Source organism: Vicia villosa, linkage group LG5 (assembly GCF_029867415.1).
Source record: "Vicia villosa cultivar HV-30 ecotype Madison, WI linkage group LG5, Vvil1.0, whole genome shotgun sequence".
Classification (NCBI taxonomy): domain Eukaryota; kingdom Viridiplantae; phylum Streptophyta; class Magnoliopsida; order Fabales; family Fabaceae; genus Vicia; species Vicia villosa.
Genome location: NC_081184.1, coordinates 67190787 through 67215914, shown reverse-complemented (window position 1 = coordinate 67215914; position 25128 = coordinate 67190787). Strand labels below are relative to the sequence as shown.

Here is a 25128-nt window from a genome sequence, read left to right as displayed (position 1 = left end):
TTCATTCATGCTCTGACTTTTGTCGTTTAGTTTGTTCTGTAACATTTCAGGATGTAGAGATGCTCTGATGATGCTCTGGTACATTCAACAATGTTTTGATACAATCTAGCATGCAATGATTCAAAAAGAAATTCAAGCTCTGAAGCTGTCCTATGGAAGCAAGAATCAGAAGCTATGAATGTTCTGAAGATCTAAGCATATGTGATCGTCTCAACTGAAATGGAAAATACTCAGGGAAGTCCTTTATTTATAAATTTCTTCCAGTATTTATTTCAGGGGGAGATTATTTATCTCAGGGGGAGATTGTTAATCTCAGGGGGAGACATATTCACACACTATGTTTATATGCTTATGATATAGCTGTGTAATTGTCTTTAGCCGTCTGATATTCTGATTGCAAATTCATATCATTTATATATGTTTTTGTCATCATCAAAAAGGGGGAGATTGTTAGAACAAGATTTGTTCTGATCAATATTCTTAGTTTTGATGATAACAATGTATATGAATTTTGTATGAAATAATGTGGTACTCTAATACTATGCAATTTCCATTTCAGGAATTATATAAAGAGTATGCACAAAATCAGCGCAAGAAGCACTGACTCAGAAGGTTCAGCATGCAACATCAGAACATGGTCTGGCAAGACATCAGAAGATGGTCAAGCAGAATCAGAACATGGTCTATGGAAGCATCAGAAGAACTTGAGATCAGAAGCAGAAGCACTGAAGTTCTCATGGTATCACGCTAAGAAGCACTTCAAGGTCAGAAGACAAGAATATGCTTTGCACCAAGCTGTTTGACTCTGATGATATTCAAACGTCGTTTACACAAACATCAGATCAGAAGCAAGTACTAGCTGGCAGGCTACGCTGACTGACAAAAGGAACGTTGAAAGCTATTAAAGGCAACGTCAGTAGACACAACGAAAGCAAGGCTCGAGGTAGTTGACAAAAGAGTGAAACATTAAATGCAATGTTGTACGGATCACGCAAAGCATTAAATGCTCCTAACGGTCATCTTCTCAAACGCCTATAAATATGAAGTTCTGATGAGAAGCTAGGTTACGAACTTTGGAACCAACTCTGAGTAATATACAGAAACGCTGTCAAATTCAAAAAGCTCTCAAACTTCATCTTCAACCTCACTACATTACTGTTGTAATATATTAGTGAGATTAAGCTTAAACTTAAAAGAAAATCACAGTTGTGATAATAGCTTTATAAGAAGCATTGTAACTCTTAGAATTTGTTTATATTAAGTTGTAAGAACTAGAGTGATCAGGTTGTTGATTAGTATACTCTAGAAAGTCTTAGAGGGTATCTAAGCAGTTTGTTCCTAGAGTGATCAGGTTGTGATCAGTATACTCTAGAAGACTTAGAAGTTGTCTAAGTGGAAAACCATTGTAATCTTGTGTGATTAGTGGATTAAATCCTCAGGTGAGATAAATCACTCCAAGGGGGTGGACTGGAGTAGTTTAGTTAACAACGAACCAGGATAAAAATCATTGTGCAAATTGTTTTTATCTTATAAGTTTTAAAGCTACACTTATTCAAACCCCCCCCCCCCCTTTCTAAGTGTTTTTCTATCCTTCAGACCGGATATGTGAAACCGAATGGTTGATAAAAAGTGATTCAATACTTTAGTTTATCACTTAGCTTAACTTTGTCACTTAGTGTTTATTACTACTAACGATCTGTTTCAAAGTAATGACAATAATTTGTGTGTTTGTTAATTTGTCCAACATTTGGTGTGCAAAATAAACCAAATTCTAACAGCTTACAATCACACAGATTATGTTGAATGAAAGTAAAATGCGAGAAAGAGAAACAACAATGATTTGTTTAGGCAGTTCCCCTTGTCGTCCTCGCGTAGGTTACGTCTGCCCCTAATTCCAAAATTAAAATTAGGATAGTTTGCTATTATGATTGCAAAAGTTTACTAGAGATAGAAATTAGTCACCATAATTCACACCCAAATAGTTGAATTGAAAACTAAGCTCCTCTCTTCCCTTGATTCGAGTTGAACCAAGTGTGTCACTGATCTTTGATAAACCTCCGGTTGTATCTACCTTGTTGAGAACCCAATTCGTTTCTCAAACCTTTTGCTCGGTTGATTGTATCCCAAGATCGTGACCCCAATTCTTCCTTCCCTATCCTCCGATTGTTGCTACCTTGTTGAACGAACCCACGATTCCTAAATCCCTTGAGCACGGCTGAATATGGATGAAGCAAATACTTGTCAAAAATCCCAAAATTACAATGATCTTGGAGGATAAAACCCTAAGATTTTATTCAAGAAAAACCCACGATCTCTCAACCCGAACAAGATCACAATCTTCTACTATCGGATGTTATCAACACATGCTCCGTACCTTGATCGACAAAAATGATTATGTGTAGTTGTCAATGGATGAGTGAGAGGTTGAAGATGATGAGAGACTTGTGTTTCTATTTCACTTTTCTTGTTGAAAACCAAAATGGTAGAACCAAACATAACTTTATATGTTATCTAAGACAAAGCACCAACTAATAAGCTGAAAAACTGATTTTCTGCGCGAGCGGTCAACCTGAGCATCTGAGGCAAACGACCTGAGCATTCTCGAAGGTGACATGAGGCAAAATTATTAAGCCATGCGTCGACCTATGGGTCGACCTGAGCATTCCCGAGGGTGGTCTAAACATCCATGCGTTGACATATACAGGGCCATGCGTCGACGCATTGTTTGCAAAATTGGTTCCCAGGTTACGTCGACCTATAGGTCGGCCTGAGCATTCCCGAGGCTAGTCCAAAATCTTGCTTTCAGCATGAGTCGACCTGAGCCTCTTTGTGAGTCGACCTGAGCCCCAAAAAAAACCAAAAACGCAAATTTTTATGATCCTTCATGCTTCCTTGTTCATCCTATCGACTAGTAACATATCCAAACTAAGGAGACATGTTTTGACATCATTGAAACACTTTATTGTAGAGCTTTGCCCTCACATATGGAAGACGAAATAGTTGACAAGAAACAATTGTCTATTTACAGTAATTTTTTGCCACCTTACTGATTTTAATTTTATAATACTTGTGCTACATTGTTAATAATATTTCATCTAAACCATTTTCAAGCATGGATCCACTAGCATTTTCACATGTGTGCTCAATCATCCTACTCGGAGAAAATCGGGCGACCGAGTCATTCTGAGTTGCTCTTGACTACTTTGACAGAGAAAATCGGGCGACCAAGTCATTATGAGTTGCTCTAGACTGCATTGGGTCGGGTGATATTTGTTTTATGTTGTATGTCGATCACAATGAGGCACAATCTTTGAAAGTGATAGCCTTGTACTCTAAATGGTGTGTGGGTCTCGAATTATGTAGCCTCATCTACCTAAGTGAGTATTGTTGTAGTTCGAGTATATGTAGGATAAACCTAGAGACCCCATAATTATTATTCCTGCCATTGTCTTGTGCGGGAATGTTGATGAGATATATGTGGAGTATTATGACATATGCTCTTGAAGGATGCACGTCGTGTGTTAACTCCTCGTCCATGGAGTACGATATACGGCTACATCTAATATTTTTATAGAGTGCCACATCCTTAAATGACACCATATGCATAAGGAGATCCCTTGAGACTGAATCATTATGAGATCTTAGAAGACGAACAGACAAGGATGGACCATGTCGCTGATGTGTTGTTGATATGTCACTATTATGACTATTTAGAGTAAGGTCCTAGCTAGTGGTGAGTTTGAGGAAGACACTCCTTAGATGACCACCCTACAACTCATCTCACCATATGCTTGAAATGCGTTGTAGTATAGAAGGCAGATGAGGAACATGGGCATCAAATATATGCAGTAGTTGTCTTTTACTTTGTATTTTTATATTTTGTCATTTTGTTTTATGGTTCGTTATGGGAATGATGTTGCCATTTTGACATTCAAATATACGCACTAGTTCTTCTATTTTCTCAATTGTAAGGAAACACAAAAAATACACATACAAGATTAATTCGGAGATTAAAATAGAGATTTTTTTTGGCAAAAATGAAATGTCAATCTAATAAAGTGATTTGGTGTATAATAAACATATTCAGATTTTAAAATCCAAATAATACAAAGAATATTTTAGAATTTTTATAGGATGTGTAATCATTACATGAAATAGGGTGTAATGATCAACGTCCAATTATAATCTACACTATAGTTCTTCCGGCAAATTTAGGCCATGAACATTGTACTTTTTCTTCTAATTATAGATTGAGCAAACTTCACCCATTCCTCATTGGATTATTTGTACCAATGAAACTCCTCTTGAAAGAAAATCAAGTTGTATGAATACCTCAATTTGGCTCAAGATAAAGAAGGTACTAAGAATCAGTAGTTTGTATAGCTCTCTAAATGCCTTCAAACAATATTTAGACAGTTATTTTTCTTGCTTTTCTTAGACGGTTGGCAAAGCTTTGGCTAGATTTCTTTTACTACCGTTCCAGGGGTCCTCTACAACATCTTGATACGGAATCAAGGGAAATAAAGCTTTAAAACAAAACCAAAATTATTAGATTTTACTAGCTTCATGAAGAGTGGTTCTAAACTCCTTCATGAAGGCCTTATAATCTTAGAAGAGGAATGGTAACAATAATGGAATGTCCAGCCGGTTTCCACGACAGTGATAGTACAATAGGTACCATATTAAGATGAGATACAAAAATCTCGTGAATGTTTTTATGACTGGAAAGTTGAAATTGGGAAGTAACCAAGCACCATCTATTAGTACAACAGGTACTATGTTTTTACAACATAGTGTATTTATATCACGCATGATCAACTATAGTAGGATCACCCACTCGTAGTTGAATATTGTATCACTTGTAGTGCACCAACCTGTACATCAGCTCAGGTTTCCTAGAAACCCTTTTCCTTTACTTTTCTTGAGCAAAGTGAATCAAGATAGAAACTTCATTATCATTCACCGACTACTTAAAAGCAAGCCTCTAAAACACTTTGGAAGTTATTAATCCTCTTCATGCTCATTTAACTATAAGATCGATGCATCCTAAATGTTCAAAGGCAGTTTCAGATAATCTAAAATTACAAATCTGAAATTTTGTAGTCATCACTGAGATGCAAGTGCACCAACCTGTAATGGAAAGATTTACTCAGTTCAGTTTTAACGGACAAGATGAGAAGACAGCAAATTCCTTGAATTAAACTTTTTTTTCCTTCATTTCATTTCATTTTCTATGAAGACTAAATGTCCTACAACCAAATGAATTACAAATCAATGGTTAAAAAAAACTAACTGTACACAACAATGACAGAAAAAGCAGACCAGAGAATTATGCTTTAGACTAATAATTTACAGACTCCCCACGCTAAAAGAGGCAGGCAGTTCTGAATGATGAACCACAAAGGTTTGACCAGTATGGAAGTCTTCTTCAGCAAAAGCAAGCAAAATTTTACTGGTCCCACATGGCCTGGAATATTGCAGGTCTGTGCTTCAACCAGTGAACCATCTCCCTATCCAGTGGAGTATTGTTAATTACAGCGTCTAGCATTGGGCTACCAAAAAATTTAGGACTATTTTTGAATGACCAGATCTGGTCTTTGGGCCAAGGTCTCTGCGGATGCTTCTCCTGGATAAAAAAAGAAAAGAAAAAGTATGCTCAATCATCACTCATCAGCAACAAAGAACCCAGAAGCATACAATGGCCTGGCATGTAACAGTTAGTATTACTAACTAAATCCCAGAAACTTAGTTACAGCTGTAATGGCAGCATAAACTATTTATATCACGCATGATCATCACAAATTAAATACCATGATCAGATAGGTAGTACTTTCCTACATTATATTTACAGCTGTAATGGCAGCATAAAGGAAAAATAAATCTGAAATGCTCGAATAAGATATAGTCCAGAATTTCTTCTAGATTACCAAATTTGGCCACAACCAACGGCTAAAATTTAATCTGCAAACACCCAGTAATTACCATGTTTCAGAGCTCAATTAATTCCACCTAGATGGGGATGTCTTGACACACCAGTTGGCATTGCTGTTGTGTGAATAAAAGATTACAGTTTTTAGTCGTGAAATGACAGTAAAACTGCCTATAAAATCAGATTTGAATCTCGTATGGTGACAGCTATGTAATATCAATTTTCCTTTTCGACTAACTCCAACTATGGTTCAAAAATATGTAATTACCAAACAGAAAACAAATTTATACTGACAAGCAAAATATACAATATAAGTACATAAATGTGCATGAAGAAAACTAACCATTCTTGCCAACATGGATCTGACAGTCTTTGGACCATAAACACGTTGCCGTGAAGGCTTATGAGCCTTAGCATAGAAGGAACTGATGTCTGGCAATGACAAGCTTCCCTTGCTAGCTCTAGCCAGGGTACAATCAGGCTCCCCATCACTCTGATTATGCCAAAATATCAGTTGCCCTAAACAATAATTTTGACCATATATCTTCCGATACTCCTGAAATCCTGCTCCCAACTTGTCAGCATACTTAGGACCTAAGTCAAGTGGACTAATATAGACAGGTGGTGAAGTAGTAGTTTTATAATCCTGCACACACAAATAACTACAATTCAAACTAAAACTTTTTTAAACAAAAACTGGAAGTGCAAAAGCACCATTTTGAAAAACTGACATTAACAATACAAGAACATACCAGTACTCTAAAGAAGTACTTGGTATAAGCATAAATATGGATTAAGTCAGCAGCAGCATCATGCCGACATTTGTATGTACAAGGAAGATTTCGAACCTCGTCTCTCAACCTTCAAAAAGAGGAAAAGTAACATAAGGTAAAGATGGCAAGTTCAACCAGGACGAAATACACACAAATTAGGAGTGCAAGCACTTACCACAACAGAGATTTCTGAATAGCTTTCTGAATATCTTTAGAATTCAGAGGATCGCGAGCACGAGTTTTGGACTTGAGATCATTCAAGGTAGACTCTTCCACGTGAGGAGTCAGGCATTGAAGAAGCTCCTCAACAAACGAATCCTCTCCTTTCCAGAGGAGCGAAACAACTGCTTCAGGACTGAGCTTCTCAAGAGGAGGTGGAGCTTTCATTGGATCACCAAAAACACATCTCATAACATACCTTACCTGTAATGTAACTCAAAGATTAAAATAATATTCAAACAGGAAACAAAGTTTACTTAAAAAAATACAGCTACACACTGAGATCTGAAAGTACAGAGCAAAAATTATACCATCCACTTCACATTACAGCAAAGAGTGTAGTTAGATAGCATAAAATGCTACCTAGAATAAAAGATCTAAAATTGTTGACCATCTATAGAATGCAGTGTCATGCAACTTATCTTTAAAAAAATATTGGCCCAGTGGTATTTGTTAGCAGTGATCCTGACCCTAAAAACACTATTTGCCAATTACCATCACTCTTTTAGGATAATATTTTAAATGTGAAGCCCTTACCTTCATTAAAAACTAGAATAATAAAGCTGGAAAATACATAGCAAAATGGAAGTACAATCACCTTATCAAGCGTGACAGCAAGATTCTGAAGCCTCTGGTTGTATACACCCTCAGCCTGACTCATAAAGAGACATAGGAAAGGAAATAAATATTCTTTAAACTAGTCTTAGGTTGATAATAAGTTACAGGTAGAGAAACAAGAGCACACCTGAACCTCTGCGTCACTCCTCTCAACTTCAAGACATATATCTGAAAAATATTTTCTTTTTTCTTCCAAATTATGCTTTAGAATTGCCTCAGGAAGTTTAGTTCTTTCAAAATTAATAAATCTCACCTACACCAGCACAATGTGTCACAAAAAAATAAAGAATAAAAGAATATAGAAAGTAAAAAACATCAACACAACACAGAGGAAGCAAGGCACATACAAGGCGAGCCGCATAAGCAACTAGCCAATCTGGCAAGCCTCCAAGCAAACAATTGCCTAAACCAGCTCTTCCCAAGTCATTGTAGTCCTCTTCAGAAACGGAGTTTAATTCACAGGCTTCTAGCATCAAATAATGACAGTCAAGAATTCCATGCCACTCTTTCAGTACCTGAAAGGACCAAAAGTACTCCAGTCAGCAGCTAAAATGATCAAAATTTCAAAAAAAATCATTTAAATTTGAAGCTATTTCAAATAGCTTTTCATAAAAATTATTTGAGATACATCTTTATGAAAAAATTATGATTTTGATCACGTTTTAATCGTCAATAATGTATATTTATGCTATAAGATGTCAAAATTAGTCTTTTAATTTATAAAAAATTAATTTAAAAAAACTTCAAATTTTTTTAAAATGTTTTTATAAAAATCATTTTTGAAAATACAAATAAAACAAACGGGCCCGGGCCTATAATGTCAAGAGAAATTTATGCCAATGATCTGCAAGTCCATATTTCAGGATATACAAGGCATTCATTTGGTTGATTGTAATGCAAAAAATTATTTCTTTTAATTTATCCTTAGGTCAGACTGTCTGGTATGGTATCTACATTTCCTAGTCGTATAATTTATTAATCGTTTGTAATCATAATGGTATGAAAACAAATAAGAGGACAGCAAAATGCAGCTAAAAGTATCCAATTGTGTCGAATGAGTGCCCAGGTCGATAGGGAGTCTATTTGACACGTGCTTTTTTAATTTTCTACTTCTATATTTTATCAGCACTTTAAAGTCAAAGATTTTGTTAAACCTTTTGGAAAGCCCCTTCACCAGTCAAATTTAGATAGCTTCCTCGGCAAACTTGGCTTCCACATAAACAGACTGATGCTTCATATTCCTCCTTGCTCTGCAGTGAGATGAAACAGGTATTCATTAGAAAAAAAATATAAAGGGGATACATTTTACTTTAAGAATGCAAAAGCTTGACAAGCAACTGGACAAACCTCTGTAACAGAGTTGTAATCAAAAGTGATCTCCTCGCCATGTTGAATTTTACGAACACTATATATACCAATTTGATAATGACCGCCAACAGCAGTAACTCTGAAAATATAAGAGAATAAGATAATGGTTAAATACAAAAATCATATCCCATTCAAGTAAGTTCAAAAGAATTAGTTAATTACACCCATTTATTATAATCATCTGCTTTTAAATAATACTCCAAAAAGACACTTTCAATGATATAATTAAAGATTAAATATGGGAGTTTTTGAGTTGATCCCAGACTCAATGCTTAATTCGTCAACCAAAAGGAAGACATATTACAATACAGCATAAAAGAACCAAGAAGGATGGGGCAGGAGAATTTTGACTGGAATCAATGCAGAGAGTAATTTCAGGAACAGGAAATAGGGATTTGGAAGGGAGGAGGAATGTTGAGGAATAAATAATTAGGGGGTTAAACTTTACAGCCTTCTTGAGCTACAGGAAGATCATTAAGTTAAGGACATCGAAATGAGAATTTTGACTGGATGGATAGACATGAAGAAAAAGAGATTTCCAAAAGAGGGATTTGGAGGGGAGGTGGAACTTTAAAGAATAAAAATGAGAGGCGAGAGAAGGGTATTAAAAGGTGCAATACAGCATGTATGGTTAAGCTTTTCGGCTTTTCCAATGGAAATGGCAAAATTTTACAGTTTCAATGAATGTTTGACCAAAGCTTGTAAGGAGCAACTTCGGTTAAAATTGAATCTTCACCAAGCATATAAAGCTTACTCAAACAGGCTGACAACATTTAAAGGAAGCCAGGGGTGGACCCACAGTTTGCAAGAACCTGTGCTTCCCAACCACAGATATTATGTTGTGTATGCAAAAACTATCACGATTGAAGTAGGTAATGGGTGCACAGAATCTTTTAAGCATATGAATTTCCCAAAATATACAAGCTATGCACTGAAAAAGTTAACAACTGTTTTAAAATAAACAGGACCAACATCAAGTTGTTAACAAGTCAAAAACATATTGGAAACAACAATAGAAGACAAATGTACTTACTTTGCTTCACAATTAGGTCGGCATGAATGACATATTCGACTGGCATAGTTAGCCTTATGCATGGCATCAACAACAACCAAGTCATAACCATCAGCATCACCCTGTCATGTAAATGAAGATTAGGCTAGTCCACAAAGTTGATAGATTGACAAACAAAATCAAGTTAAAACAACAAATTTCTTTTCTGAAGCATCAGGCACCTTTGGCCTCTCGAGGTATATGTTATAAAATTCTGGTGCTGGATCTTTGCTATTTTTTTGCAGAGATCGTATCCCATCTTGTTTCTCAAACCACTTCCATACAGGATACACCTGATAAAAATAAAAACTATGTAAATATGTGAAATAAAAATTCGCAGCCATCATATTAAGACTAAGTTTCTAAATAACACAGCACACCAATTGAAGAGGATAACAAACATCATGTATAAGCATATACTGTCCATGTGACATTCTGTGCAAAACTACAAGATGGCACAGCCAGAAATGGTAAATATTCAATGAGGCAAACTAGAAAACAGAATGTTAAAAAATGTTATAAAGCAAATAGGAATAAAGATCAAGATCACAATTTTATAGGCGAACGTCACAAAACTAATAATTTAATAATTCATGTGTATTTCAAATTTAAAACGTGTCAAAATTTGCAGCAATCAATCATAAATAGTTTGATGATGGAAAATATGAAACTACTATATTGTCTACTCTCATCAGTATATACATTATAGGATAGATAGATATTGAGATTATATAACTTGCATATTTATACCTGAAAAGAAACGTGAATAAAGAAGTATAAATAAAATATCAATATAAATAGGTAGCCATACCTCTCCAAGAAACTCCACGACAAAATCATCTTCGCCAAAGCCCTCTTCCTTATTGCAAACAACACCAAGCCCCTGCATGATCCAGATCAATTGACAGTTATAGGCAGCTCAAAGAAGGAAACAAACTGAATTTAGTACTGAATTGAATCACCTAGGACAGAGAGAACCAATGGAAGCTAACCATTGAATTTTAGTGTTTCATAAATACAAGCATGCGTGTATGTATGTATGCATGAACAAATTCATAAAGAGTATACCTTTCTATAAGCTACATATTTATCATCAGGACGTCTGCCTATGGCTTTTAGGATACCTTGGCACATACCAATCATTCTTGCGTCACGGTGCTCCTCTGCACACCTTTCAATCTCTTGGATAACAGGCTGCAAAGGGTAGCTCATTGGAGTGCTTCCAGTTCCGGTAAAATGCCTAACTTGCATATTCAATGTCCGAAGGAGTGTCTCTTCTATAAACACATGCTTCTCTTGAAGAGACCAATCTAACCCCTCAGGCATAGAATCAAGTAAAAGATTGTGTGTATAGGGATCGATTCCATAAACCTCTTGCTCAATAACCTCATTTTCAAGCCTTTTTCTAGGTTTGTAATCCTTGACTTCAGGAAGTTCCATATCAGACTCCTCAGTGCCATTCTTTTGTGCAGCCAACTTCTCTGCATAGTCATCTGGTAATGAAACCCGCATCTTCCTTTGCACATCATCCTCATCAGCTACAATGACATATTGATCAATGACATCATATTTCCGAGTAACAGGAGGAACCAAACTTGCTTTCGTCATACGAGCTCCCCATTCACGTTCATCTGTAATGAAATCCAACCCATCACTAGGTGTGAAGTATCCATTTCCCTTTGATTCTCTGGTTCGTCTCTCTAGATGAGCTTCTTGGTCACTATCAGTATTGGAGGTTGAAGTATCACCGTCACTATTGCCATCTTCAGAAGACCTATCAAGGTCATCAGATGTCTCACTCTCTGAGTCCATAGATTTCTTATTCAATTTTGATAAACGCCTTCTGATTTCTCTATCAGAAGCATACTCTCCATTATCCAAACCACCATGTATTCCATCACTCCTATACTTTCTCTCAGTCACTAATCTATTCTTCTTGTACTTAGAGGAAGTAGAACAGAATGCCAACGGTAAGTCATTTCCCGATAACTTCAATTGCGCATCTCTATCATTCACATATTTAGAACTTTCCTCCAACCGTGTTGCAAGCTGAATAAATAATGAGATAACATGATTCATATCATTAGCATCACCACGATTCTTTGCCCTGTAATAAATACGCATATAAGTAAATTATTAATTAAATAAATATGGGCGGTAGAGGAAAGGGAGAATCTGTACAAGAGTGAGGAACTAGTTACACAAGGTGGATAATCAGGAGAGTATAAATAAACAGAGAAAATAAAAAGCAGCCCAACTGAAGAATTGTAGCAGAGCCACTATAGGATGTAAGGAGGAACTTTTCTCTTGGAAGAGAGAATCCATTTCTGTGAATATCATAATGGAATTGATTCTCTCCTTAGCACAGTTCTATTACTTTCCATACTCTTTTTCAATAATCCATAATTTTAAATTGTGGGGGCAATATTATATGCATATATATTGTTTTTAAGAGTGCAAGTATACATCATAATATTCTCGACGACTTTTCAAATTTTGAAAACATATGAACGATTATAAAAAATATATACTAACTTTGCAAAAAATATACATAATACTCCTAGTCAAGAAGGAAAAACAAAAAACTATCAAAACCAATGAACCTCATATTTGTTGTTACTTTTTGAAGGTTTTGTCAAATATCGAGAATTGTGAGATATTAAATGCACCCACTAATATTAAAAGACAAACATTTTAAAGAAGGGCAAAAAAGTCTTTTAAACAATAAATGCATCTTAGAAGTTGTGACTTTTTCTTATAAAAGGAATAAAAAAAATCAAAATTTTCTTATAATAAAGACAAGAAAATTGCAATTCTAAAATTATTATGATCTAAAAGATGCAATATAAATTTAATTATACTTTTCATAAATTGGCTATGAGGGACAAATATTAAAGAGGTGAGAGTTTTTACGTAAATTATGGGCCGCACTGCATTATAATGGAGTTTAAACTTTTGTGTATGTAACTGTGTATAGATATTTTTTCCAAAGATGAAAATAAGAAATATTATAAATATTTAAGAGGCGAGAGTTTTTAGGTAATTTATAGGCCGCACTACATTACAATGGGGTTGAAACTTTTGTGTATGTAATTGTGTATAGATATTTTTTCCAAAGATAAAAACATGAAATATTATAAATAGACTTCACCACTAGCATAAGACATAAATTGAGAAAATTTACAATTTCCAAAGTTATTTGAGATTTTTTGAACAAGAGCCTATGTGCAATCATACAAAAGAACCACCACAATTCCATCAACGTGTCGGTAGTGCCAGAAACATAGCCAACTAGCGGCCTTTATGCCAAATCTACTAGTAACCAAACCAATTAAATAAGCAACTAAGCCAAAATACCCCAAAGTTATTAAGTATACATTTTATACATATAGCATTGCATCAAAGAATATTATTGCAGGCGAGTGCCCCCACAAAACCGTAAGTGCATCCATCTCTGATCTTTTGCATTCTTCTTAGAACATACAGATACACGCACATGTGCCCACATATACCCCACATATGATAACCATAGAATCAAAAAAAGAAAAAGAAAAAGAAAAATAAACTCTCTCCGTCCCAATTTATGAGCACCTTTGGGGAAAAAATTATCCCTAAACTCTTCCAAATTGCTAGATGCATTTAATAATTTTTTTTCCAAATATACCCCTAATTAAACTACTAATTTATCTTGGAAGATAAAAATTCTATATATTAAAAGTGTTTATACCCAAAGGACAGTTTAGTAATAGTAAAACACAAAATATACACATTAATTACATATCAACTTTTCTAAATGTTTTAAATATAATTCTATACGTATTGTGTTATTATTTGTATAGATTGTACTCGCTGGGCTAATTAGGCCATTAGGTATAGCATAGTCTATTTAAACAGTTTAGTGGTTGTACTCTAATTACTTTTGATATAGTATTCAGAAAATCATTGTCCAATTCTAAGCTTAATATATGTGAAAACTGAAAAGTGGCAAAGGGGCAGAGGAACGAGGGAGTATATGACAAAAAAAGCATTCATATCAAGGAAAAAGATGAAAAAAGAAAACTTAAACCTACTTCATTGCATCTCGGCACATTCTGCTTATGTCCTCCTTCACAGAGCTCAGCCCATGCCCACTGTAATAACCTCTTTTTATTTTAGCCTCAATTTCTGCAACCTATAAGCAAATAATAATAATACATTAGAAATTCTAAATAACAAAAATTTCATAATTACTTGAAAAGAATTTATTGCAGAAATTATTCATGTACCTTGGGTACAAAAAAGTCACAAGCATTTGCCTTCATAATTTCCCTGAGTCTTGAAGCAAGAAATTCCTCCATCTTTTTGTAACCACTTTCCGACTTCTTAATTGACCATCGTCTTGTTCGAGCATCTCTAGAGAGGATAGAAGAGGACTTTCTTGCATCATATAATTTTGAACGCTTGTATAAATTTTGACGGAATAATTGCTTCACCGTGTCTCTCTTGTCCACACTATCAAAATAAACCTTCAGCTCACCAAAATTATCCCTAATACCAAAACTACTGGCTTTAGAAACGGACAAAGATTGATCAGTAATCTGTTTGAGGCTTCTGATTTTATGTGGCTCATCTGCAATTTTAGTTATGCGTGAATTTCGGCTCTTGATCCATTTCACATTGGAAAATTTAGGAGTGAGCTCCTCAAACTGATTGCACCCTCTGATATCTACAGTAGATAAACCAGGAAATAAGAGAAACACTTTCTCTAGCATGTCAGCAGTAATATTGGTGCAACCCATTAGAATCATAGATTTGATTTTGTCTTTTTCATAGGCATTCTGCAAGCAAACAATCAGGTTAGATGGGAAAACAATGAAATATTTCTGACAATGTTAAATGAAAAATATATACCAAACCTACCATAATATTCCAAAGTATGGAATCGGTGCAAAAATGGCCAAGGGATGACAAGTTGACATTTTTCGAAACTTCTTTGTAAAACTTTACAGACGCTTTCCAATGCTTGCATGTCATGGACGCAAAGACGAGAGACTTCAAATCAGACCTCAAGAAGTGGAAGACTCGTGCCAACATTCGACCGTCCAATAAGCCCCACCTTTCCTCCTTGGAAACAGTAACGCCGTTCTCTTCAGCAGAGAAAGTAACATCACCAGACAGGGCCTCAAGAGTGGATTTATCATTCTCAATAATAAAGCTGTCATCTTCAAAATCACTCTCTTCTTCACTATCTTCAACCAGCACCCGGATTCTTTTGGAAGCATGCGCATCACCTTCTGAAATAAATATGACCCAACACATGTCAATATTTCAAGTAATTAATAGTATGATAATACAAATAAGTTTCAAGAATATAGATATTCTTCTAATACTATTTACTACCAATATTTTAATATTAAAATTTTATTTAACAGTGATTATAAACAGGTGGTGCATAAGGCTTACACAAGGCAGGGTCTATGGTCTAAAGAGGGTAGACCGTAGATGTATGAAACCTAATTCTGCGCGGAGAGGCTGTTTCCAGGATTTTAGTGCATGACTGAATTCCATGTCACAAGGAAGCAACCTTACTATGGTGCCAAGGCTCTACCTCATGTTTAAAAGTGATCATGAAAAGAAACAATTATCCTAATGAAATAGGTTGGTTCATAATGAGAAGCATAGGATTAGATTTAGATGGATAATGTATTTCATGAGGAAGCCCAAGACAGAGCCCACCAAGTAAGCTTCAGAAACAAGAAAAAGCACCCAACTGAACATAGACTAAGCAAGTCTCGAATGGGTGAAGAGTTTGGGGAGGGGGGAAGACTACCGACAAGCAGAATGAATCAGTGTGCACAACAATGTTTCGAACAAATCCAAAATTGGATAGAGGAGGGGTAGAGAGAAGCACTGAAAAGAAGTGTACAAGCTGCAAAAACCAGAATCAGAACAAAGTTGCGGGCAAGATGTTAAAAAGAGGCATACAAGAAGTTGAGAATACTGAATCGAAGAGGTTGTCAGATTCTTTAAGCAAGTAGAGATCATTGAGGAACAGAAAAGAGAATCTCATGGGAGAGACATGCATCAGAAATTGCTTGGCTGGTTGAGTTTTTTTCCCAGTAAACTGATTATTTTGAACCAGGTTGCCAAGCGAAAGAAAGGCCCAATAGGACCTAGAATTGTTGTAGCTCAACAGTCCCTTCAAATTATACGCGTAAGATTACTGATTCTACACGATCTGAAAGTTTGTGATTCTCAATCTGAATTACTCAAGGGCTTGAAAACAACGAAACTTGTGATTTTGACTAGACTGGTTTAGAAGACATGATAAAATGATAGCACCGAAAGATTCTCAATAAAGCATATTGACATGAATAATGATGCATAGTGCAGCAATCAATTCTCCATATCATTTTATCAATCATATTAAGAAAATTAACACATACCACCAACTAGATGTCGTTAATCAAAATAGAACTAGTGATAGACAGATCTGGAACCAGATAGAGTGAAAGAGGTGAATCACTGAAGGGAAGATCCTTCAAGAAATGCTTTATTTCTGAGTAGTATGAATACAATTCCAAAGAACAGAAATTTTAAGAGTATGGTAATGCACATGAGGCCTAATGATATACAATTGTATAAAGTAGGACCAACTAAAACTATATTACATATATTTTCCAATAAATGAGTTTCCAACTTAACTATATGAAGTATACAAAATAATAACCAAAAATACCAAAATTGCACACAAGATTTAAAGGTGTGAGGCAGCGGTTTATTTCATTTAGTAGCTAATCAAACAGCTTAGTATCTACTTTCACAATTTAGCATGATTTGACCTGTGTACTCTAGTGTTCAGATATATTTGTTCATTGCAATGCTGCATCACTTTGTACTGAAAATAAATTTTATGTTAAAATTTGGAAGGAAAAACCATAGTTGCCAAGGGCAGCTAACCCCAAAACTAGGATAGCAGGGTGACTGCTACTTGAATTTTTTTAAATATAGATAAGTAGTTTTTTTATAAATATATCTAACTACTAAATGTTCATTTTATGAGACTTTACTACATGAAACTATAATTTGATTAATGATTTATTTTTACTATTAGTTTTTTTTTATCAAAAAGTATATTTTTATGAGATATCTATTACGTTACTTTTTTATTTGATTACTGATCTATTTTTACTACTATTATTCATAAAATAATATATTATTATTATTAAATATTATATTTATGAGAATTATATTTTAATATTTTATTATCTTATTATTTTATTATTGGTTTATTACTACTACTGTGTTACTTTATTTTAAAAGACTCAAGAGGTCAAAGGCCCAAATTTTGTGATACAGCCTGTTTTAGTTACATTTTGTCTGCCGTAGCCCTTAACGGCCCAAATATTCTTCTCCCTAAACCTAGCATCTAAACAACAGAAGCATAGCAGCACTGTAACAACCAACATTGTAACGGACACATGGAAAACACAGATTTATGTGTGTTCTAAGCTCGAGATAAATGCTGGAAAACACAGCTTTGGCCAGAAAACATAGATATCTGTTGCCGAAAAATTTCAGATCTGGCCAGAAAACTTAGATCTCTGTTGCCGAAAATTTCAGATCTGGCCAGAAAACACACAACGTTGTATCCGAAAAATGCAGATTTGTTAGCAAAATTGCATGGCACTCTAGGAGCACCGCTAAACACATAAACTGAGACAGCATCTAAACAAGAGAAGTATAGTAGCACTGTAACAGCCACCCACAACCAACATTGTAACGGGCACATGGAAAACACTGATTTATGTGTTCTAAGCTCGAGATAAAAGCTTCATGCTGGAAAACGTAGCAGTGGCCAGAAAACTTAGATCTCTGTTGCCGAAAATTTCAGATCTGGCCAGAAAACACAACGTTGAATCCGAAAAATGCAGATTCGTCAGAAAAATTGCATGGCACTCTACGAGCACCATAAACCGAAACAGAAAATCCTTCTGTGATTGTTGCTACTCCCTTCTGCGACATAGCATCGCTTATGGAAGTGGACAGCCTCCATTCCACTTAGCTCTGCCACTATCGATGTGCTACAGGCTGCTATTGACAACTGTTAAGAGTCCCACATCGGACAATATATGGCCTGAACATGTGCTTATAAGTGGGGGGCAATCCTCACCCTACAAGCCGGTTTTGTAGGGTTGAGTTAGGCCCAACCACATTTCTTAAAATGGTATCAGAGCCTCGTTTAAGATCCGGTGGGCCACCTTCTATGGTTTCCGCTATCGGGCCACCCACCATTTATTTCCACGCTCCAGTTGTCTAGTCCTGGGCGTGAGGGGGTGTGTTAAGAGTCCCACATCGGACAATATATGGCCTGAACATGTCCTTATAAGTGGGGGGCAATCCTCACCCTACAAGCCGGTTTTGTAGGGTTGAGTTAGGCCCAACCACATTTCTTAACAACAACATAGGGAAAAACACAAATATTTGGATGAACCCATCCCAAGAAGTACCTGTACGAGATTACCCAGTTCTAAGGTTACAACAATGATTTAAAGGTACCAGTGGATCCATAGCTGGTGAGGAAAATGTTAAATCAAGTGGTTTACATGATAAGAGATTTCTTTGAAGTTTGAACGAAATGAAATGAAGAAACATGATAAAAATATACAGAGAGAAAAAAGGGGGTGAGAACACATCTAAACAGTGCACCTTTAAATTATTCAAAGGTTAAGGAGACAAAAATTACTCAAGGTAAGAGAAGACAATGCACATATCATATCATAGCTGGTTGAAACAAAAACAGGAATAGCTGTAAATTTTAAAAAATAAATTGTTACCTGATTTCCAATATATTTGTTTCTCAACTTCCTTCTTTGGTTGTCTTGCATTGATCCAAGGATCTAAAACCTCATTTATTACTGCAGCAAATTCCCGGCTCTTATATGATTTAATTACTAATTCATGTAGTTTCCCGCGAGTATAACCAACAAACTGGGGGTATATGCTGTTAAACATATTTGACTTAGAATGGGGTTCACCAAATGAAACACCTTGATGTTCTGAAAATTCACTAGACGCTGAACTGCTTTCTTGGTGGCTCTTGTGATGGACATCCAAAGTTTCTGTTGAAGATGTAACAGGAACCCAGAGTTTATCACATTTCCTGAACACACTGCTATACTTCTTTATAATTCCTTGGTCTACTAAAGACTGTAGATCTGAAAACGACGAAGGTCCTCTTTCTCGCCCCGAACCATCAAGATAATACCAGTCGCCCAAATGCAACTGCAAGTCATGGACGGCACAGAGATGATCTTGAGAAATATTAATGGATTCTACACTCTTGCAATAGCCTTGAGAACCTTGATCAATAACAGTTTTAAACTGTGAATCTTCTTCAGATGATGATCTCTTGCTATCCCTGGTTGATGATAAAGGTCGGGCTGACCTTGAATGATATCTATCCTTGCCTTGGGTCTTGTGGTGTGACTCAGAGACCAATGATCCCTGGTCCTTGACCACGCATGAATTTATCCTGACCACTGAGTGAACATTTCCTTTTACTCCTCTAACAGAAATAAACTTGCTTTGAACTGGTCTGCTCACAGTACCACTGCAATCAACCAACTCATCAGTACAAAAAGCCCAAAGAGGAATGTCAAGCTTTCTATTGTGAGATGGATAATACAAGTCTTCTTTCCTAGCCCACCGAGGATCTTCACATCCATAGTTAGGCATTTGACATAGAGGAAACCCATCATTTAGGACCAGTTTCTTTTTAGAATATCTATCTTGGGATTCCTCATTCCTCTTCCAGTCACCGCCTTTGCATGACCATTGAGCAGAAAACCAGTCATCAGGAACGCCAAGGGTAAAGCCGTTATCCTTGTCGAAGTCTTGCTCATTTGATGCAAAATCAACTTTTGAATCATGGTCCATGCTCAGGCAAGTATCGGGCTCAGGAAAACCTAAAGAAAACAAGAGGAGAATACTTGTCATGAAACGTACACCTCAAAGTAATAAACATCAATGGAGGAACTAGTTTTGGAAACATAACAAGATGAATGAAATCACCATTTTAAGCTATCATCAGTTTACATCAAAATACATTATTTTAAAAATAAGTCAAAACATGTTATCTTATTATGCACATGATCCACATACAGTATAAAAATGTACAGAAGTTTATGCAACCACCATATTACTTGTAAAGCTGAAGCAGAACACTAAATCACATAAGATGACAGATTGAGCACAATTCAAATTGTTAGTTCAACTGAAAGAAATAGTTTAACTCATGCAAGCATACAAGAGGATAGTGGAGTTAAAACAAATTATTTGTACACTACCATATAATTGACCAGTAGAGTGTTATAGAGACCATTTAAATCAGTTTCCACAACAGATATCAACTCCATATACTCCACATGCATTATTTATTTGTAAATATACTACCTCAAAATTATAGTGTGCATCTAATTGATGCATCTAGAAAAGTTCTACTTTTTTTCTCAATGTCAGAGGAGGGGGCTGAGTCAACTCAGTGTGAAACCAGCTAAAAAACTACAAGAAGACACCTTCTGATAATCAAGCCAAGACATCAGTAAAGAATAACGCTCAACAAACGTCAATATTTGGCAAGTATCAACTAACAATACCAAAAATGCCAAATTAATTAAAAAAACAAAAATGAAAGCCTTTCCTCACTAGGTGGGCCAAAACAATTAAAAAATAATATTAAAATAAAAACCATTCTTTTAAATATCATACCATTTAACGCGTCCAATCAAAGCTAAAAGTAAAACTTGTTAATTGCCACATAACAGCATTAGATAAAAAAAATCCCAATCATAACTCCTAAGTGAACCATTAGGCGGTCCAGCAACTACATACCTTTGTAGGCTCCCAAATCGTCCCACTCTGCATATTCAAAATTCATTTGCAGGGCTTCTACAAGACAATAAGAAAACAAGATTGGAAAGATAAGATATAGCAGTAAATAAGGAAAAATGAACAGCTTGATTTAAAAAAAATTATTTTTATTTTGTAAAAGAAATCCATAAAAATATCATTAACAGAAGCAGAGACCTGTTATTGCCTCAAGCTCCCTTCCAGGAATGACATCATAACCCTCTAACAGAACACCGACCCTTTCATCAAAATGGAGGTCATCCAACGGCTCAGGTGCAAGCATATTGTCATCAGGGTATAACATTGACTTCAGGAAAGGGGCTTGCCTTTCCTGATCATTCTTGGGTCCAGATTGAAGAATATCTCCAGTATCTGACAAAAGATTACCGGAAGCTTCTGGAGGATTTACAAGCTGGGTTATGGAGTCTGACACAATCAATGGAAAACTCTGAGCTACCAGTGGTGATGCTGCATTCTCAACAGTTAACCATCTGTCACTGTCAATGTGTTTAATAAAATGATCCGACATTAATACACCCTCGTCAACAAGAACCTTGATGTCAGATAATTTAGAAGGACCATGTTCCAAACCACAATAATCAAGGTAAAACCATTTTCCTGATGATGAATCAGCAAACACAGGAACATGTGGGGGAGTATCACATATGTCCATATCTTCTTCCATAGAAGGCTGCTCCTCAGTAGGTAGGAGCAAGCAAGGAGAATCTTGGCAGTTTATAGCTGGCCTGCAGGACTCTTGTTCCTTTTCAGGTTCATTGCAGACACCTTTCACAACAGGCCCATTGGCATCGTGAACACTTCTTTCCCCTATCAATTCTTTACCTGAAAGAGTTGGCTCCTTTTGAATATTTTTGTTTTCAGGATTCTTACAGCTATGTTGTGAATTATGTTTTTCAGTTGATAAGGTTTTATTACTTGTTTCTCGATCATTATTTTGTCTAGTTCGATCAAATGGGAATTGCTCTATCAAGTTTGGAGTTCGGTCCCTGTAGCCATGATGCCGACCACGATTTTGTGGGGACCGCTCAGCGTGAATGGGACTTCTTAATTTGAGATCACGGTTACGACTTCTATCCCAATTCCTATCACATGGGGATCTTTCACGACCATGTAGAGATTTTTCACGGTTATATGGAGATCTCTCACGGCTATATGGAGATCTTTCACGACCATGCAGAGATTTCTCACGGTTATATGGAGATCTCTCACGGCTATATGGAGATCTGTCACGGCTATATGGAGATCTTTCACGGCTATACGGAGATCTATCACGGCCATAGGGTGATCTATCACGGTCATAGGGTGATCTATCACGGCCATAGGGTGACCGACGGGCAGAAGTGTGATCTTTATTATCATAATATCTAGCTCGATCGTGTGGAGATCGTTCAGAATGACGGGGACTGCATCCATGTTTATCATAAGCTAATCTGGTAGGCAAAGAAGATTCATGATGCCTAGAAGAATACTTATCGGCAGACAACTTCGAAGAACTGTTTCTGTAGGATCTCTCCACAGAATGGCGAGAATGATTCTCTGAATAAACATGGTGATCAGAATAGACATGGTGTGAGCCATCGTCACATAGTCTTCGACTTTTGAAACCAGCATAATCTCCATACTGCTTCCGCTCCCAGCCGTCTGAATCATTGCCATGCCTCTTCAAACGACTTCCAGAAGAATATTCCCGTGCATGTATCCTACCATTGTATTCATTTTTCTCCTCATCCGCAATCTTTGAACTGATCCTTATATTTCTCTCTTGTCCACCTTCCCACCTAGGTGCACTTTTAACATGCTGACTCCCACTTCTATTAAATTCCTTCTTCCTATAAAAATCATTACCTGCATACCTCCCAGAAGATGGTGTACACTCCCAGTCACGTTCAGTTTTCCACCCTTTGTCCCGACATGACTCGTACCTGTTGATTCTACTGTACCCATAGTCATCCTGACCTGTGTCTCCTTTATGCCACCTATCCGGAATGAATTCTCCCTTCTCAACATCACTGCTTATACCACCTCTCCATGACCCATATGCCCCTTTCTCATTTTCACCTTTCCAGCCCTTCTCAGAAATTATTTCCTTTTTTCTCCATATGTCAACTTCGCCCTTCTCCACCTGCATTTTTTTCCACCTCTCAGTGGCAATATCCCCATTCTCAATTTCATTACTCCGTGGTGGTGGTGGTGGTGAGGATGACAACGGCAGCAGCTTCTCAGGCACAAACTCTCCATTCTCCAATTCATTCCTCGGCCACTTCAAAGTCCCCAATTCACCCTCTTCAACTTCTTCCTTCTGCCCACATATTTCACCACTCTCAACACCATTGCTGCTCACTATATCCAACGCCAATTCTTTTTTCACGTTCACATTCTCCTTCTTCTTCACAGGCACTATTTTCTTCTTAACTTTCTTCACAATCTTCTTCACCTTCTTCACTTTAATCACCTTCTTCTTCTCAGGAACCTTAACCAACTCAGAACTGACACCATTCTCACTCTTCCCTCCACAAATCGTCTCCTCCGCCGCACTCGGCAACTTCTCAATAACACGCTGTTGCTGCTGCTGCTGTAGAGGCATACACGCCACGCCTCCATCACCCATTGCAATCTTGGACTCCAGAATATCAACCTAGAAAACCCTAATCAATACGTTCGCCAGGACTATTAATGCTCATTCTCCTTCCTCAATCCCGCAGCTCCAACTCAAAACCCTAAATTCCATAAATTCACAACAAGAAGAAAAAACTAGTCAATTAAACCGAATGTAGGGTTTTATCGAAACACGAGTAACCTCCAACACATTCGCAAACGTCAAAAACAGAAGTTTCTCGCTCCCGATAAGAAAATTAACGGAAGAGTAAAAAAGAGCGACGCGGAAGAAGAAGAAGAAAGAGAAGAAAATTACCGAGAAATAAATGAGAAAAGGAAAAGTACGGATCGGAGAAAAATCGAAGACGGTGGTGGTAATCGGAGCGGAGACAGATCGAGAAAAGTATGGGTGGAGAAGAAAATTGTGTGTTTAAGAGACTCTTTTTTGACGAATCAATAGAAGGAGAAAAATCGTTTGTATGTGAAGCTTCTTCTTCTCTCTCTGAATATATATGATATGATATATCTTCGTGTTTCCTCTCCCGCTTTGCAAGTTCGCTTGTGGGCTTTAACAGAACGAAACCTTTTGTGTTTTTTATTCATTACATACATTTAGCATCAGTTTCTTTTTTTTTTTTTTTTTTTACTTTAGGGCGTTCAGCTAGTATTTAATAGATTTCCTCATTTTTTTTATTATTAATTTGGAAATCAGGTTAATTAAGGCATTTAGTGAAAATAGATAAGGCCGATAACAGAGACCTATAGGTTAGTTTATATAGGTTTAAGTCAGGCTATACATTTTTTTTAAATAGAAAAAGTATAGACTTTTTTATAAGCATGTTCAGTTAAAAAGGCTATGTCTCACTCCTCACGCCTCAAAAAAAACTTTTTAAAATAAATAATAATAATTTTGTATTATCATTAAGTTATGTTTTGTATACTTAATTAAAATACATAAATAAAACTTGGTTATCTTGAAGAATTTGTGAAAATAATATGAAAATATCTAATAGACATTGTTTTTATAAGTTTTTTAAATAAATAGTCTCACAAAATTTATGCTAATAGATAAGTTAAAATAAGTCAATGCAAATAAATTTTTAGTCTTTTAGTTAGTTAGTCTATTGAAACATTATTTTAATTGTTTATTTACATATCTAAAACAAATAAGCTTTTATGAAGGCTAACTGGCTAACCAAGCCTTCGAAAAAGTAAGACTCATACCTCAAAAGCCTACTAAAGACTTCTACACTTATTCATGTGGTGAGTCTATCCTATTCAACAATTTTAATATTTGGATTACCAAAATTATAATTTATTATCTTTAAAGATTTTCGATATATGTGTCATTGGATCAATTTTCAGTGATAGCTATGCAAAACAATCAAATCGAAAAGTAAAAATTTGATTTTGCAATATTTTATTTATTTATATTTAAGAGATGAATTTTAATTTCTAGACTATTTGACTAAAAGAAATTTTTCTATTTTATATTTTATTTGTTAATACTATTTTTTAATAAGATTATGAATCTTCAACTGAAATAGTTTGTAAATTTAAAATAAAATAATATGAAATTAAATAAAATTATTTGATCGGAAAATGACCGAGTTCAATATAAAATGAGTTGATGTGTCAACTTTTTTTTATCGAAATTATTAATA

At 35.9% G+C, this 25128-nt stretch overlaps 1 protein-coding gene across 3 annotated transcripts; it reads right to left on the bottom strand.

The window, feature by feature from the left end:
• Positions 1-5188: 5188 nt before the first annotated feature.
• LOC131601726 (histone-lysine N-methyltransferase ATXR3-like) lies at positions 5189-24043 on the bottom strand. 3 transcript variants are annotated; one of them, XM_058873598.1, is made up of 20 exons: positions 23781-24042; positions 21026-23586; positions 20831-20887; positions 18775-19905; positions 14858-15231; positions 14224-14775; positions 14029-14129; positions 11027-12065; positions 10770-10841; positions 10141-10251; positions 9941-10041; positions 8887-8986; positions 8694-8789; positions 7887-8054; positions 7667-7792; positions 7520-7573; positions 6878-7125; positions 6682-6790; positions 6273-6575; positions 5189-5626 (listed from the first exon to the last, which is right to left on the bottom strand). In XM_058873598.1, exons 2-20 carry the CDS (start codon positions 23475-23477, stop codon positions 5450-5452), a joined length of 7371 nt encoding a protein of 2456 aa, XP_058729581.1. In that variant the 5' UTR covers positions 23478-23586; positions 23781-24042; the 3' UTR covers positions 5189-5449. The 3 variants fall into 3 exon arrangements, with proteins under 3 accessions (XP_058729581.1, XP_058729582.1, XP_058729583.1); XM_058873599.1 differs by lacking the exons at positions 5189-5626; positions 6273-6575; positions 6682-6790; positions 6878-7125 and adding an exon at positions 7232-7392 and having other exon boundaries at positions 23781-24043; XM_058873600.1 differs by lacking the exons at positions 5189-5626; positions 6273-6575; positions 6682-6790; positions 6878-7125 and adding an exon at positions 7333-7401 and having other exon boundaries at positions 23781-24043.
• Between the last annotated feature and the right edge of the window lie 1085 nt (positions 24044-25128).